The sequence below is a fragment of the Scyliorhinus torazame genome, chromosome 18, assembly GCF_047496885.1.
Source record: "Scyliorhinus torazame isolate Kashiwa2021f chromosome 18, sScyTor2.1, whole genome shotgun sequence".
NCBI lineage: Eukaryota > Metazoa > Chordata > Chondrichthyes > Carcharhiniformes > Scyliorhinidae > Scyliorhinus > Scyliorhinus torazame.
The window spans coordinates 103,753,340-103,769,401 of record NC_092724.1 but is presented as its reverse complement, the minus strand read 5'-3'; the positions used below and the strand labels follow the sequence as shown (position 1 = coordinate 103,769,401).

General features: G+C 47.4%; 1 protein-coding gene across 1 annotated transcript in view; it reads left to right on the top strand.

Annotated features, from left to right (window-relative positions):
* LOC140395398 (myosin-3-like) overlaps window positions 1-16,062 on the top strand; it is a 40,622-nt gene that overhangs the window by 6,543 nt on the left and 18,017 nt on the right. Inside the window, exons 11-21 of the mRNA XM_072483105.1 lie at window positions 3,264-3,382; window positions 3,466-3,615; window positions 3,710-3,880; window positions 4,168-4,474; window positions 11,307-11,374; window positions 11,529-11,616; window positions 11,707-11,824; window positions 12,722-12,845; window positions 12,947-13,083; window positions 13,180-13,435; window positions 13,536-13,778. Of these exons, the coding sequence (XP_072339206.1) occupies window positions 3,264-3,382; window positions 3,466-3,615; window positions 3,710-3,880; window positions 4,168-4,474; window positions 11,307-11,374; window positions 11,529-11,616; window positions 11,707-11,824; window positions 12,722-12,845; window positions 12,947-13,083; window positions 13,180-13,435; window positions 13,536-13,778 (1,781 nt within the window). The remainder of the gene's footprint in view (window positions 1-3,263; window positions 3,383-3,465; window positions 3,616-3,709; window positions 3,881-4,167; window positions 4,475-11,306; window positions 11,375-11,528; window positions 11,617-11,706; window positions 11,825-12,721; window positions 12,846-12,946; window positions 13,084-13,179; window positions 13,436-13,535; window positions 13,779-16,062) is intronic.

Below are 16,062 nucleotides of genomic sequence, written 5' to 3'. Positions count from 1 at the left end.
TATTGTCTCAAGTGGGCTTACATTAACACTGTGATGCATGATCAATGACCGCTAAAGCGAGGTTGTAGTCCAATTGAAGGCTTAATAAGCTAGATGTTTCCCCCAGCAGCTCAAGTACAGAATGAACGCTGCTGGGGCGGCACGGGCTCTTATACCCTGCCTAGCAGGGCGGAGCTACCATACATCCTAACCAATAGAAAGCATACAGTTTCCACCAATGGTGCTCCAGCCTATCAGGTACCGTAATACCTCGAATACCACACATTGTAATGAAGTTACTGTGAAAAGCCCCTGGTCACCGCGTTCCGGCGCCTGTTCGGACATTCAAAGGGAGAATTCAGAATGTCCAAATTACCTAACGGCACATCTTTCGGGACTTGTGGGAGGAAACTGGAGCACCGAGAGGAAACCCACGCAGACACGGGGAGAACGTGCCGCACAGCCACCAGGTCTCTGGCGCCGTGAGGCAACAGCACTGCTTTATTCTTTTTCAAAATGTTTCTAGCAGGCATGATGCCAGAAAGAACGTGTAGACTGCACAGACAGTGACTCAAGCCGGGAATCGAACCTGGGACCCTGGCGCTGTGAAGCGACAGTGCTAACCATTGTGCTACCGTGCCGCCCAATTGATGTAGTCATTATTCCCATTTGTGGATTTGTACATATTAGAAACTACAGATTGTCCAAACTTGTTTTGCATTGAACAATTACAAACACTGCACAACAAAGATATTTGACTCAGTTATACCAAGGTTTTGTAATGCAATGCCCATTATAATATATAGTATAATTTAGAATTGAAATCAATGAAGTGATGGCATATATATGTCATCGAGCTCCTCTACTGGGACATTGTTGAAGTCCCAAAGAAATAACAAGTAAACCACACAACACCAATAGAAATGGAAAGACCTGTATTAATATATAATGTTTTTCACCATCTGTAGCAGTGTCTCACAAAAACTAATGGGAATAATGACCTCACCATTGGTTTTTGTGATGCTATTTAAGGGATAAATATTGACCAGCACACTGGTGAGATCTCCGTTGTTCTTCTTCAAAACGTGCTGTGGGCACTATTCCTCTACCAGGAGATGCGGTTAATTCTTTACCCGAAATGACCCCTTTGCCAATGCAACCTTGCTGGTACTGCACTGGAGTGTCAATCAAGATTTTTTATGCTTAAGGTTGGAAGTACGGTGGCAGATGGCACAGTTGGCGTGATTCTAGGGGCGGGTGAATAATCATGATCTTCCGCTTCTTCGCTAATTTAGCTACATCAGCAATGAATTCAGTGAATATTGCAGCAAGGCAGGCAGGAGGTCGCCAGTCCTAGCGTTACCTGATGGGGTTGTGGTGATATACATCACTGTAAGTACACAAAGGGTTAATGTACATACACTACACCTCGCTAGAGGGAACACCAGAGACATGACACACAGACAGTCAACCAATAGGTCAGTAAGATAGGACACGACCAATGGGCAGTCACGATACACACAGAGGTAACATTACCACAGGAGGGCATTACACCAACCCATATAAAAGGACACTGCACACATGATCTTCCTCTTTCCAGTGGAGACTCTCAGTGAGTACAGACACAGGGTTGATTTGAAACACATCACTCCCACCACGTGGATTGTAGCAGACTGGTTAGTCAGTCTGAGTAGCTATAGCAGGATTAAGAGTAGCATCGAATCCAAGTAGGAGAATTGTTAATAGTTTAATAAATGTGTTAAACCTATCTCCAAGTCTGAACCTTCCTTTGTCAGAGTGCACATCAAGGAAGCAGCTTATGCTATGACGAGAGCATAACAAAACAGGGGTGAAAGGTCCTGGTGCTATTTTTAAATGGCACCCGAAACAGACATTCACTTAATGCAGGCTCAGATTTCTACACTACTACTCCAGAGTCCTTGTGGCCATAGCTCGTACTGCAAATTCTGGCAGATGTGAGCAATCACATCCTGGAACATATGAGGGCACTTCTGGCATTGCCTTTCACTCATCTTTTGATAAGAGCACTGCCAACTATACCCTCATTTTCGGACCAATGCTCGCTATTGCAGTGGTCCACGTTCACCAGCATCTTGACCTTATTTCTCTTAGCTTCTTTCTGCTCAGACCCTTGCTACTACTGGCCTTGTGCCAATTGGTGATGGACCCTCCATCTTCTCATCTGAATGAGAGCCATTACCAAGACAGGGTTTCCTGCTGTCTCATCATCAACATTTCAGTGGATCTGTGAGTGAATTGAAGTGATACATTTAGTGAGTGTATCCTTTACAGGTTTGCCTCCATCTCAAAACCAGCAGACTAATGCTAAGTCCTTCGCCTTGCTTCTGCCAGACTTGGCATCCCCAACCCATTACTTTCAGGTAAAGGATATAATAATAATAATCTTTATTGTTACAAGTAGGCTTACATTAGCACTGAAATGAAGTTACTGTGAAAAGCCCCTGGTCGCCACGCTCTGACGCCTGTTCAGGACACAGGAGAGTGCAGAATGTGCAATTCACCTAACAGCACATCTTTGGGGACATGTGGGAGGAAACTGGAGCATCCGGAGGAAACCCAGGCTGACACGGGGAGAACATGCAGACTCTGTACAGACAGTGACCCAAGCTGGGATTTGACCCTGGGACCCTGGCGCTATGAAGCAACAGTGCTAACCACTGTCCTACCGTGCCACCCTGGGAGACCAGAGATGGGTGTTCCTCCTATTCATACATGAGTGAGTATGGAGATGTTGCACGAAGATCAGGATGTTGAGAATCATTTGCAATATGTCTCACACAGACACTTTTCCGATTGTCTCCACGACCTTTGAAACTCTATAGAGAGCCCATTGCCTTAGCAGCCTAGAAGGACTAACCACATGGACCTTTTTCAGCCATGACCATTCACCCAGGGAGCTTGACCCACCTTTAAACTGCTTTGAAAATCATGGGGACAAAGTTCCAACAGTTTATCATGCCGTCGTGCTGATGTTTTGTCTCCCGCCAAATCCACTGCCCTGCTCTCCACAATTCACACCACTGGGAGCAGAACATTCTGCTCTAAGTCTCTGGAGTGAAAGAGACCCATAACCTTCTATCTCAGGATGCGAGACTGAAACCAATGCAAGCCAGTCAGTGATAGATAATACATGCAAATTTAAATGGGCAAATAAATATCATATGCTGTCTGATTGCCAAATGATTACAATTAGGGAGACGCAACAACCTGTTATTAACAAACAGTTTTTGGTTTTTTTGCAGTTGCTGATAAAGTTGCTTACCTTCTGGGCTTAAACTCCGCCGATCTGCTCAAAGCGTTATGCTTTCCAAGAGTAAAGGTCGGCAATGAGTTTGTTACGAAAGGCCAGACTGTACAGCAGGTAATGCGTGGCTGGAAGAGTGGAAATATGCACAACTTTAGAACTTAACAGAAACAGAAACATTAATTGTCTTTCCTTTTCAGGTATACTTTGCAGTGGGTGCTCTGACAAAGTCAGTCTATGAGAAGTTGTTTCTCTGGATGGTGCAACGAATTAATCAGCAATTGGACACAAAGCTACCCAGACAACATTTCATTGGTGTCTTGGACATTGCGGGCTTTGAAATTTTTGAGGTGAAATTCGCAGTTGATAACCTGACAACGGCAATATTTATTAATAAAATGTGAAATCCAATACTATTATCTCAACATATTGTGCCTTCCACAGTTCAACAGCCTGGAACAACTTTGTATCAACTTCACGAATGAAAAACTGCAACAGTTTTTTAACCACCACATGTTTGTTCTGGAACAAGAGGAATATACAAAGGAAGGAATTGAATGGGAATTCATTGACTTTGGTATGGACCTGGCTGCGTGCATTGAACTCATTGAAAAGGTGAGGAGAAATTTGTGGCTTCCTCCCCCCTGAAAAGGTGAGGAGAAATTTGTGGCTCCCCCCCCACCCCACCCGTGGTTCCCCCCGCTCCCCCCCCCCAGCTCCTTAACCAATAATGATCGCTCCACATTCTCTCCTTATGTTTTGGGGTCACTTTTCAAGGCTTGGTTTCAAGGGTGCCAAGTGTTCATTCTTATGTATATACTTTTATGTAAAGTTCTAGTATGGGTTCCTTGCTGTATAAATAGAGATACTTAATGTTTTTGTTTCTTCCTCTATATTCAAAGCCCATGGGCATCTTCTCAATCCTCGAGGAGGAATGCATGTTCCCCAAGGCTACAGATATGACATTCAAGAACAAATTGTTTGATCAGCATCTTGGGAAATCAGTAAATTTCCAGAAGCCAAGGGTTGCAAAAGGAAAGACTGAAGCGCACTTCTCCTTGGTCCATTATGCGGGCACTGTGGACTACAATATTACAGCATGGCTGGACAAGAATAAGGACCCTTTGAATGAAACTGTAATGGGACTATACCAGAAATCCTCACTTAAGGTTCTGGCACACCTGTATAGTTCTGCTGGATCACCTGCAGGTAACTTTTATTTTATATGTACATTAAAGTTGTAAAATAATGTTTGATAGGACCCAAATATCCATCAATCCTTTTGAATGGATTCTCAATATGACAACAAATGTTTGGTAGATGAAACCTATGTTGACAATAAATGTTGTTTTATAAAGTACATAGCAATAATTCAATTATAGACTGACGTACAAAGCTCAAATCCATCCAAGAGTTTGGAAGTATTTTTTAAAATAAATTTAGAATACCCAATTCATTTTTTTCCAATTAAAGGGCAATTTAGCATGGCCAATCCGCCTACCCTGCACATCTTTTGGGTTGTGGGGGCAAAACCCACGCAACCATGGGGAGAATGTGCAAACTCCACACAGACAGTGACCCAGAGCCGGGATCGAACCTGGGACCTTGGCACCGTGAGTTTGCAGTGCTAACCACTGCATCACCGTGCTGCCCAGTTTGCAAGTATTTCTAACTTCACTCAATGAATCCAAATATAATTAACAACAACAAAAATAACAGTACATTAGTTCAGTGGTCATTGTCCGTGGTGATAACTGAGCAACTGTGAGTTTAACTCCACCTCCCCTGCTCCTAATGTCCCAGCATCCCATGGGTGACCAACTTGGTAATCTGTGGCTAGCATTACAACATTGTGAAAATCAATCTGGTTCATAAATGTCCCTATTTGACGGTGAGACTTAAATGTGGAGGCATGATCGGGAAATTTGTAGATGACACAAAAATTGCCCATGTAGTCGACATTGAAGACGATATTTGTCAACTCCAGAATTATATCATCGGTTTGGTTGAGTGGGCAGAGAAGAGGCAATGGAACCCAATCTGAAAAAGTATGAGGGAATGCATTTGGGGGAGGAGGCAAATAAAGCAAAGGAATACTCCATAATTGGAAAGATATTGACTGAGGTTGAGGAGGTGAGGGATGTTGGAGTGCATGTCCATAGGTCTATGAAAGTGGCAGGACAGGTGGTCAAGAAAACATATGGAATGCTTTCCTTTATTCAGTGGGGTATTGAATACAAAAGCAGGAATGCAATAATGGAACTGGATAAAACACTGGTTAGGCTGCAGCTGGAATTTTTTGTACCGTTTGGTCATCATATTGCAGGAAGGACATAAGTGCCTTGGAGAGAGTGCAGAGGACAAGAATGTTGCCAGGGTTTGAAAATTGCAGCTATGCAGACAGATTGGATAGTCTAGGGTTGTTTGCTTTAGAATAGCGAAGGCTAAGGAGTGATCGAATTGAGGTCTACAAAATTATGAGGGACCTAGTTGGGGAGATGGCAAAGACCTGTTTCCACTAGCTGAGGAGTCAATTACCAGGGGGCATAGTTTTAAGGTGACTGGTAGAAGGATTGGAGGGGACATGAGGAAAAACCTTTTCATCTGGGGGGCACTTGGAATTCTCTGCCTCAGTTGGTGGGTGAGGCTGAAACGCTCAACTCACTTAGAACTCACCTGGATCTGCACCTGAAGCACTGTAACCAGTGAGGCAACAGACCAGGTGCTGGAAAGTGAGATTAAAAGTTTCTTTATTCTCTTTTTTTGGCCAGTGCGGGCATGATGAGCTGAATGGCCTCTTTCTGCACCATGGCCTCTTTCTGCACCATAACATTTCTGTAATTCTATGTGTGGTAGTCACCACTGCTGTATTATATTGTATGTACTGCAATGCATACAAGGGTATTACAGTAAGGCCCCTGTACTACACTACGGGGTAGATCCCTGCCTGCTGGCTCCGCCCAGTAGGCGGAGAATAAATGTGTGTGCTCTCCGAACTGCAGCCATTTGGGCAGCAGCTGTAGGAGGCCACACATCTCTGTGTAATAAAGCCTTGATTACTCTCTACTCTTGTCTCGTCGTAATTGATAGTGCATCAATTTACTACACAGAGATTTTACAAAGATGGATCTCTGCATCAAGCCGGATCATCTGCAGCTGCTTCCTCAAGCAGACAACGCCAAAAAGGACTTCGCACATTGGCGAGCTTGCTTTGAAGCATACATCGGATCTGCGACAGACCCAATCCCAGAAGCACAGAAGATCCAGATTCTGTACACACGGCTGAGCTCCGATGTCTTTCCCCTCATCCAGGACGCGCCTACCTACGCAGAGGCCATGCGCTACTGAAGGAGAACTACGCTCAGCAGACCAATAAGATCTACGCCAGGCACCTCCTGTCCACGCGGCACCAACATCCCGGTGAATCTGTGGAAGATTTCTGGCGTGCCCTGCTCGCCCTGGTGAGAGACTGTGATTTCGGCCACTGAACATTCTAACCTGCTAATGAGACACGCGTTCATTACGGGCACAGGGTCGGTATACATCCGCCAGTGCCTCTTAGAAGGGGCTACGCTTGACCTTGTGGCGACCGATAAACTAGTGCTCTCGTTCACAGTCGCCTCACGCAACGTACAGGCGTATGCCCCCGACCACACGACCCACCCCTCCTGAATATTGTGGACCCCGCCAGCGGCCACCTCATCGTGGACCCCATCAGCGACCGCCCCCAGCCAACCGCACGCCTGCGCCGCGCGGCAGCCAACCAACGCCGGGGGACCCAAGTGCTACTTCTGCGGACAAACAAAACACCCCTGGCACCGCTGCCCGGCGCGGAGCGCGCTCTGCAAGGCCTGCGGTAAGAAAGCACATTTTGCTGCAGTGTGCCAGGCCTGCTCAATCGCCGCTATTGTCCCTGCACCCCCCCGCGTGCGGCCAGTGGGCGCCGCCATCTTCCTCGCCTCAGACCTCGTGCGGCCGGTGGGCGCCGCCACCTTGTTCTCCTCACAACACGTGCGGCCCGTGGGCGCCGCTTTCTTGCTTGCCTCAAAACCAATGGGCGGAGCCATCTTGCCTGCCCCAGGACACGTGCGGCCCGAGGGCGCCGCCATCTTCCCTGCCTCAGGACCCCTGCCCGTCGGGCACCTCATTGGGCCGCTCAGCGGCTGCAACCACTGACGACCAGCCGCATCTTGCCTCCGTCACGATCGACCAGTCCCGACCGCACAACCTCGTGACCGCGTCGACAAAGGTGAAGGTCGACGGGCATGAGATATCCTGCCTTCTGGACTCCAGGAGCACTAAGAGCTTCATCCACCCCAATACGGTAAGGCGCTGCTCCCTCACGGTACACCCCATTAATCAAAGAATCTCCCTGGCCTCTGGATCCCACTCCGTGGCGATCCGGGGGTACTACATTGCCACCCTCACCATCCAGGGCGTAGAGTTCAGCGGCTTCCCGCTCTACATCCTCTCCAACCTCTGCGCTGCCTTGCTACTCGGCCTGGACTTCCAGTGCAACCTCCCTGAAATTTGGCAGGCCCCTACCACCCCTTAATGTGTGCGGCCTCACGACCCTTAAGGTCGACCCGCCTTCTCTGTTTGCAAACCTCACCCCGGATTGCAAACCCGTCGCCACTAGGAGCAGACGGTACAGCGCCCAGGACAGGACCTTCATCAGGTCTGAGGTGCAGCGACTGCTGCAGGAAGGTATCATCAAGGCCAGCAACAGCCCCTGGAGAGCCCAAGTGGTAGTGGTGAAAACGGGGGAGAAAAACAGGATGGTCGTTGACTACAGTCAGACCATCAATCGGTACAGGCAGCTCGACGCGTACCCCCTCCCATGCATATCTGATATGGTCAATCAGATTGCACAGTACCGGGTCTTCTCGCCAGTGGACCTGAAATCTGCCCACCACCAGCTCCCCATTCGCAAGGCGGACTGCCCATACACCGCGTTTGAAGCGGACGGCCACCTTTACCATTTCCTTAGGCTTCCCTTCAATGTCACTAACGGGTTCTCTGTCTTCCAACGGGAGATGGACCGAATGGTTGACCGGTACGGACTGTGGGCCACTTTCCCGTACCTGGATAACGTCACCATCTGCGGCCACGACCAGCAGGACCACAACGCCAACCTTTCCAAATTTCTCCACACCTCCAAACTCCTCATCCTAACTTACAACAAGGAGAAGTGTGTGTTCAGCACGATCCGATTAGCCATCCTCGGCTATGTGGTTCAGAACAGAGTACTAGGGCCCGACCCCGATCGCATGCGCCCCCTCATGGATCTCCCCCTCAAAGGTGCCTGGGGTACTTTTTGTACTACGCCCAGTGGGTCCCTAACTATGCGGACAAGGCCCGCCGACTCATCCACTCCACCAGTTTCCCACTGACAGCCGAGGCTCACCAGGCCTTCAACCGTATCAAGGCCGACATCGCCAAGGCCGCGATGCACGCGGTCGACGAGATGCTCCACTTCCAAGTCGAGAGCGATGCATCAGACGTCGCTCTAGCCGCCACCCTCAACCAGGCAGGCAGGCCCGTGGCATTCTTTTCCCGCACCCTCCATGCCTCCGAAATTCGGCACTCGTCCGTCGAAAAGGAGGCCCAAGCTATTGTTGAAGCTGTGCGGCACTGGTGGCATTACCTGGCCGGCAGGAGATTCACTCTCCTCACAGACCAACGGTCTGTTGCCTTCATGTTTAACAACACACAGCGGGGTAAGATCAAAAATGATAAGATCTTGCGGTGGAGGATCGAGCTCTCCACCTTTAATTACGAGATTTTGTATCGCCCCGGTAAGCTCAACGAGCCCCCCGATGCCCTGTCCCGAGGTACATGTGCCAGGGCATAAGTGGACCGACTCCGGACCCTGCACGACGATCTCTGTCACCCAGGGGTCACCCGCTTTTACCACTTCATTAAGGCCTGCAATCTGCCCTACTCCATCGATGAAGTCAGGGCTGTCACCAGAGACTGCCAGGTCTGCATGGAGTGTAAACCGCACTTCTACCGGCCAGACCGTGCGCGCCTGGTGAAGGCCTCCCGCCCCTTTGAACGCCTCAGCATGGACTTCAAAGGGCCCCTCCCCTCCACCGACTGCAACACGTTCAATGTGGTCGACGAATATTCCAGATTCCCCTTTGCCATCCCATGCCCCGATATGACGTCTGCCACCGTCATCAAAGACCTCAACACCATCTTCGCTCTGTTCGGTTTCCCCGCCTACGTCCACAGCGACCGGGGATCCTCATTTATGAGCGATGAGCTGCGCCAGTACCTGCTCAACAGGGGCATTGCCTCGAGCAGGACAACCAGCTACAAACCCCGGGGAAACGGGCAGGTGTAGCGGGAGAATGGGACGGTCTGGAAGGCCGTCCAGCCGGCCCTATGATCCAGACATCTCTCAGTCTCCCGCTGGCAGGAGGTCCTCCCCGACACATTTCACTCCATTCGGTCCTGTGCACGGCGACTAACGAAACTCCCCATTAACGTCTCTTTGCCTTCCCCAGGAAGTCCACCTCCGGGATTTCGCTCCCAATGTGACTGGCAGCTCCAGGATCCCTTCTCCTCCACAAGCACGTGCGGCTCCACAAGGTGGACCCGTTGGTTGAGAGGGTACAGCTGCTCCATGCAAACCCGCAGTACGCCTACGTAGCGTAACCCGATGGCCGCCAAGACACAGTCTCCCTCAGGGACCTGCCCCCCCCCACCCCGGCGTCACCCTCCCTTCCCCACCACAGCCCCCGCTCCAGGACAATCCGTCCTCCCCTTGGTCCCACCCAGGGATGAAGAGGATGTTGACACGCTCCCGGAGCCACCGACCGAGCCGACGCGTGACTTGTCACCAACACTGCAGTGCTCTCAACAACGGATCAAGGTGCCCGACCGTCTAAATTTGTAACCTTCTCTGAAATTTTAATGACAACCTGCATGTAAATAGTTTTCCACCACCCCCGCTGGAGTCATTTTTAACAGGGGGTGGATGTGGTAGTCACCACTGTTGTATTATATTGTATATACTGCACTGCATATGAGGGTGTTACAGTAAGGCCCCTGTACTACAGGTACGGGGGTAGATCCCTGCCTGCTGGCTCCGCCCAGTAGGCGGAGTATAAATGTGTGTGCTCTCCGAACTGCAGCCATTTCGGCAGCAACTGTAGGAGGCCACACATATCTGTGTAATAAAGCCTCGATTACTCTCTACTCGTCTCGTCGTAATTGATAGTGCATCACTATGGAGACTCTTAATGCTGCAATGGAAAACACCGCCAGCACACATTGACACAGTGAGGGTTGCAGCAGCTAAAGAATGTGGCCCTTCATCTACCTTCTCAGAGTAACTGGAAATGGGCAATTCATGTGGGGATGTATTCTCCGGTCCCTCAGCTGTGTGTTTCCGAGCGGCGCACCATTCACTGGTGGGATTCTCTACTCCCGCCGCTTGCCAATGGGATTTTCCATTGAAGCCGCCCCACTCCACCGGGAAAACTGCGGGGGGGGGGGGGGGGGGGTGCGGTGCGCAGCCAGCAGGAACAGAGAATCCCAATGGCCGGAGAATTCCGACCATCATTCACAGATCCCTTCAATGCAGAAGGAGGCCATTTGGCCCATCGCGTTTGCACCGACCATCTGAAAGAGCTCCCCACTCAAGCCAACGCCCCAGCCCCATCCCATTAACCCCTTAACCTACCCTACACAACTTTGGACATGAGGGGGCAATTTAGCATGGCCAATCCACCTAACACGCACAGCTTTGGACTGTGGAGGAAACCGGAGCACCCGGAGGAAACCCACGCAGACACTGGAGAACATTCAAGCTCTACACAGGCAGTCACCCAAGTCTGGAATTGAACACGGGTCTCTGATGTGGGGTGGCATCAGTGCTAACTACTGTGCCACCGTGCTGCCGTCGGAAATATATTTAACAAAACTATTCAATTTTAGAAATTCTTAAGTACTGCATTCTTTATTATATTAGAATAATTAATTTTGCAATTGTATACTATGATCTGACAATGACAAAATATATACTTTGTAGAGGGCACAGTAAAGAAAGGTACCAAGAAAAAGGGTTCTTCCTTCCAAACAGTGTCTGCACTCTTTAGGGTAAGTTCTTTATTTAAAAACTTCCTTCTAACTGCACTGTTAACTTCAATCTTCGTCAGTAAAGCTATACTTATGGCATGCTAATGGAACATTGACAACAGTTAGTCGTATACAGTCAACTGCTGTTGGCTATTAAGTTCTTTGCTTGATACAGGAAAACCAGAACAAGCTGATGTCCACCTTGAGAAGCACTCGCCCCCATTTTGTGCGTTGCATTATTCCAAATGAAACAAAAACTCCAGGTAAGTTCCAGACACCAATTTTATTCTTCTTTCTCCCTATTTGTGAAAATAAAATGACAAAAATATAATTGTGTTCTTACCACTACATAGGCGAAATGAACAATCCACTCGTGATGCACCAGCTGAGGTGTAATGGTGTGCTTGAGGGTATCAGAATCTGTAGAAAAGGATACCCAAGCAGAATCCTCTATGCAGATTTTAAACAAAGGTAACTAGTTGGAGTTCATAACATTTCATATGCAACCCAAAATATTATGCTTTACAAAAGATGGCGGATATGGTCAAAACCATGGCACGCCCAACTTTACCCTGCCCCGAAGGAAGTTATACACAGTTCACCGTTAACATAATTTGCAAATTATAAGATTTGTCATGCATTGCAGGTGCGCCGGCAAACCATGTCCATATGTTCTGGGCTTGCCCGAAGTTGAGGAGATTCTGGAAAGGCTTTTCTGAGGTTACGGCAAAGGTTTTGGGGGTAGAAGTAGCTCTGAGTCCGGAGGTGGTGATATTTGGCGTGTCGGAGGATCCGGGAGTGCAGGTGGGGAGAGAGGCCTATGTTTTGGCCTTTGCCTCCCTGATAGCTTAGAGATGGATTTTATTATGCTGGTGGGACTCGGAGCCGCTGAATGCCGGAGTATGGGTGAGCGACTCGGTAGAATTTCTCCAGCTGGAAAGATCAAGTTCGCCATGCGTGGGGCGAAGGAGGCGTTCACTTCGGGGTGGAGGCAAGAATTGACTTCTTCAAGGAGGATTAAGTCGTCAGTGGGGAGTGGTGGGTGGGGGGGGTTTGTTTATGTTGGGGGTAGTTTATGGTTGGGGGGGGGGGAAAGTTTGGAAAAAGAAGATGGATGCTGGTGGGGGAGGTGGGTGAATGGGTGGTTTCTGAGTGGGGGGGGGGAGAGTGTTGTGGCCTGGTATGGTGGATGGGGATTGTATTTCCTTGGTTCTCTTGGTTTTGCCGCTTTGTGTTTGTAAATACTTTAAAATGCCTTCAATAAAATGTTTTAAAAAAAGAATGCATTTATCATGCAAAGATCTTTTGGGCAAAAATTAAATGTGAAACATGCTAGAATTGGAAATATAACTATCTTTTCATAAACAGATATAGAGTACTCAATGCAAGTGCTATCCCAGAGGGTCACTTTATTGACAGCAAGAAGGCTTCTGAGAAGCTCCTATCCTCCATCAACATTGATCATACCCAATACAAATTTGGGCACACTAAGGTAAAGACCTAATTTGCATTAGCAAAATAATTACATTTCATAAATAGCTGTGTAATAGGAAAAACAGAAGTAACTCTGAAAGATATTTTCTGCATTTGCAGGTGTTCTTCAAAGCTGGTATCCTGGGTGCTCTTGAAGAGATGAGGGATGAAAGATTGGCTGCACTTATTACCCGCACTCAAGCCATATGCCGTGGTTTCTTGATGCGAGTAGAATTTCAGAGGATGATGCAAAGAAGGTACAGGAGAACTGTTTACAACCTGCGACAGCCTTAATTTAAAGAATTAGCTCTTAAAATTTTTTTTTTAAAAGTCCTTAACAATTGCTTACACAGGGAGGCCATCTTCAGTATCCAGTACAACGTCCGGTCATTCATGAATGTCAAACAATGGACATGGATGAAGCTGTTTTTCAAGATCAAGCCTCTTCTGAAGAGTGCGCAGTCTGAAAAAGACATGCAAAACATGAAAGAGGAGTTTGAGAAGCTTAAAGAAGCATTTTCCAAGTCTGAAGCAAGAAAAAAGGAGCTGGAGGAGAACATGGTCAGCCTTCTGCAGGAAAAGAATGACCTACAAATGCAAGTGCAAGCAGTACGTGAATTAACATTTTACAGATTTGTTAAATTACCTCTCTAGTTTTTTCAAAAAATGAGTTGCACTGAAATGTTTTTTCAAAAAATGTATTTTTAAGGAAATTGAAAGTTTAGCAGATGCCGAGGAAAGGTGTGACCAATTGATAAAAAACAAAATTCAGGCTGAGGCTAAAGTTAAAGAGATGAACGAACGTTTAGAGGACGAAGAGGAAGCAAATGCTGAGCTTACAGCCAAGCAGAGGAAGCTTGAAGACGAATGTACAACCCTGAGGAAAGACATTGACGACTTGCAGCTCACGTTATCCAAAGTGGAAAAAGATTTGCACTCCACCGAAAACAAGGTACGAATAGTCATTTTGGTACGAATAATCATTTTGATTGCGACGCTTAAGTATTAACATATTTTATCTACATTTTAAAATACACCGTGTTTGCATTTTATGCTGAACTCAAGTTTTACACATACATTGTGAACACATATTTCTGGCCGGTGAGACAACATACTGAGGAGAATATCTGAATAAACAATAAATGGCAGTATTTTCAAGAGAAATATATATTAAATTGAAGGAAGGACTGTAAACTTTGAACATCATTCTATGAGAGCTCCTTGTGTAGATCTGTGATGCCTGATGTAGCAGAATTTAGTGCAATGTATAAATTGTTGTCGCACGTTTGATCTGCATTCAGATCTCCCATAATCATTTATGATGTGGAGATGCCGGCGTTGGACTGGAGTGGGCACAGTAAGAAGTCTTACAACATCAGATTAAAGTCCAACAGGTTTGTTTCGAATCACTAGCTTTCAGAGCACTGCTCCTTCCTCAGAAGGATTCATCCGAGGAAGGAGCAGTGCTCCAAAAGCTAATGATTCGAAACAAACCTGTTGGACATTGACCTGGTGTTGTAAGACTTCTTACTATAGTAATTTATCTTCTTCTTCAGTTCTCTCTGCCTGAAGGCAGGTCTGACTCACTCCACCATGTGTAGGCCAAGGAGGCAGGTTCCAAATCCCCCCACAACTGGAACGGGTCGAACCCCAGGCTGCTGGCATCAATCCATACACAATCACATTGTAGTCTTGGAGCTATGGTTAGGGATGGTAGAGGCTCCAACTTTCTGTCCATCACATGGCTGAATCTCTCCCGCACTTATAGCCTGTCATTGGCAGATGTTGGGAGGGTTTACAACTTGCTACTCAACCTGTTTGGCCATGTTACAAATGCACCTTCCTTCGCCGTCAAGTCCTGAAGCGGGATTAAACCCAGAGCTTTTGGCTCAGAGGCAGCAACACCTCCCATTTGCCACAAACTCTCACACAATCTGTCTTAATGCAGAACGTCTAATCAAGCGACCAAAATAGAAGACGACGGTGTAAGTTTTCATCCCACAATACGCATTTTCAGGCTACACTAATGGTGGGATTTTGCAAATTATGGCCTGGGTTTTGCAAGAATTGGTGGGCAGAATTCTCTAGAACGCCTGTGGCGGGTTTTCCCATGGCGGAAGTGGCTCACCATTGGCTACCGGAGTTTGATGGCGATTTACATTCCTCGCCCATGCTGCTTTTGGGGAATCCACAGCGGGGCTCTACTTCAACGGGATCAGTGGCCTGCTGTGCGTGTATATGGGGGTGTTTCTGTGACCAGCCCCAGAGCCAACCACCATGAAATCAGTGAGAATATTAACTTTCCCATTTCCATTTCGCCGTTTGAAACTCCATAAAAAGTTACACCTTGTGGGTAACAGGGCTTTTAATAGGATTGTGATTAATAACATTTGATGAACAATAAATGGCCTGAAAATCGACTTAATTTTCTGAAATGTTAAGTAACTGATTAGTTTTTTCAAGCTAATTTAAAACGAATAATTTCCAGAATCTTCAGAGTCGTGAACAGTGCCCAGTCCATCACATGAAGCTGCCTCCCATCTATTGACTATCTACACCTACCGCTACCTTGGGAAAGCGGGCAGCATAATCAAAGACCCCTCCCACCCAGCTTACTCACTCTTCCAACTTCTTCCATCAGGCAGGAGATACAAAAGTCAGAGAACACACACGAACAGATTCAAAAACAGCTTCTTCCCCATGTTACCAGACTCCGAAACGACCCTATTATGGACTGACCTCATTAACACTGCACCCCTGTGTGCTTCATCTGATGCCGGTGTTTATGTATTTACATTGTGTACCTTGTGTTGCCCTATTATGTATTTAATTTTAATTTTATTTTCATTTACTAAATGATCTTTGTGAGCCGCTCGCAGAAAAATACTTTTCACTGTGCCTCGGTATGCGTGACAATAAACAAATCCAAACTTCTACCCTCACCCTATGCACGTCCCAATCTGTAATTTATTTTATTTAAAATAACGTTTTGAAATTGATTTCATTTTTACTGATTTTTGTTTCCTGTTTGGGGATCTGTGAAAATCTTTCACTGGGATTGGCTGCTTGGCAGCATGGTAGCACAGTGGTTAGCACAGTTGCTTCACAGCTCCAGGGTCCCTGGTTCGATTCTCGACTTGGGTCACTGTCTGTGTGGAGTCTGCACATTCTCCCTGTGTGCGCGTGGGCTCCTCCGGGTGCTCCGGTTTCCTCCCACAGTCCAAAGATGTGCAGGT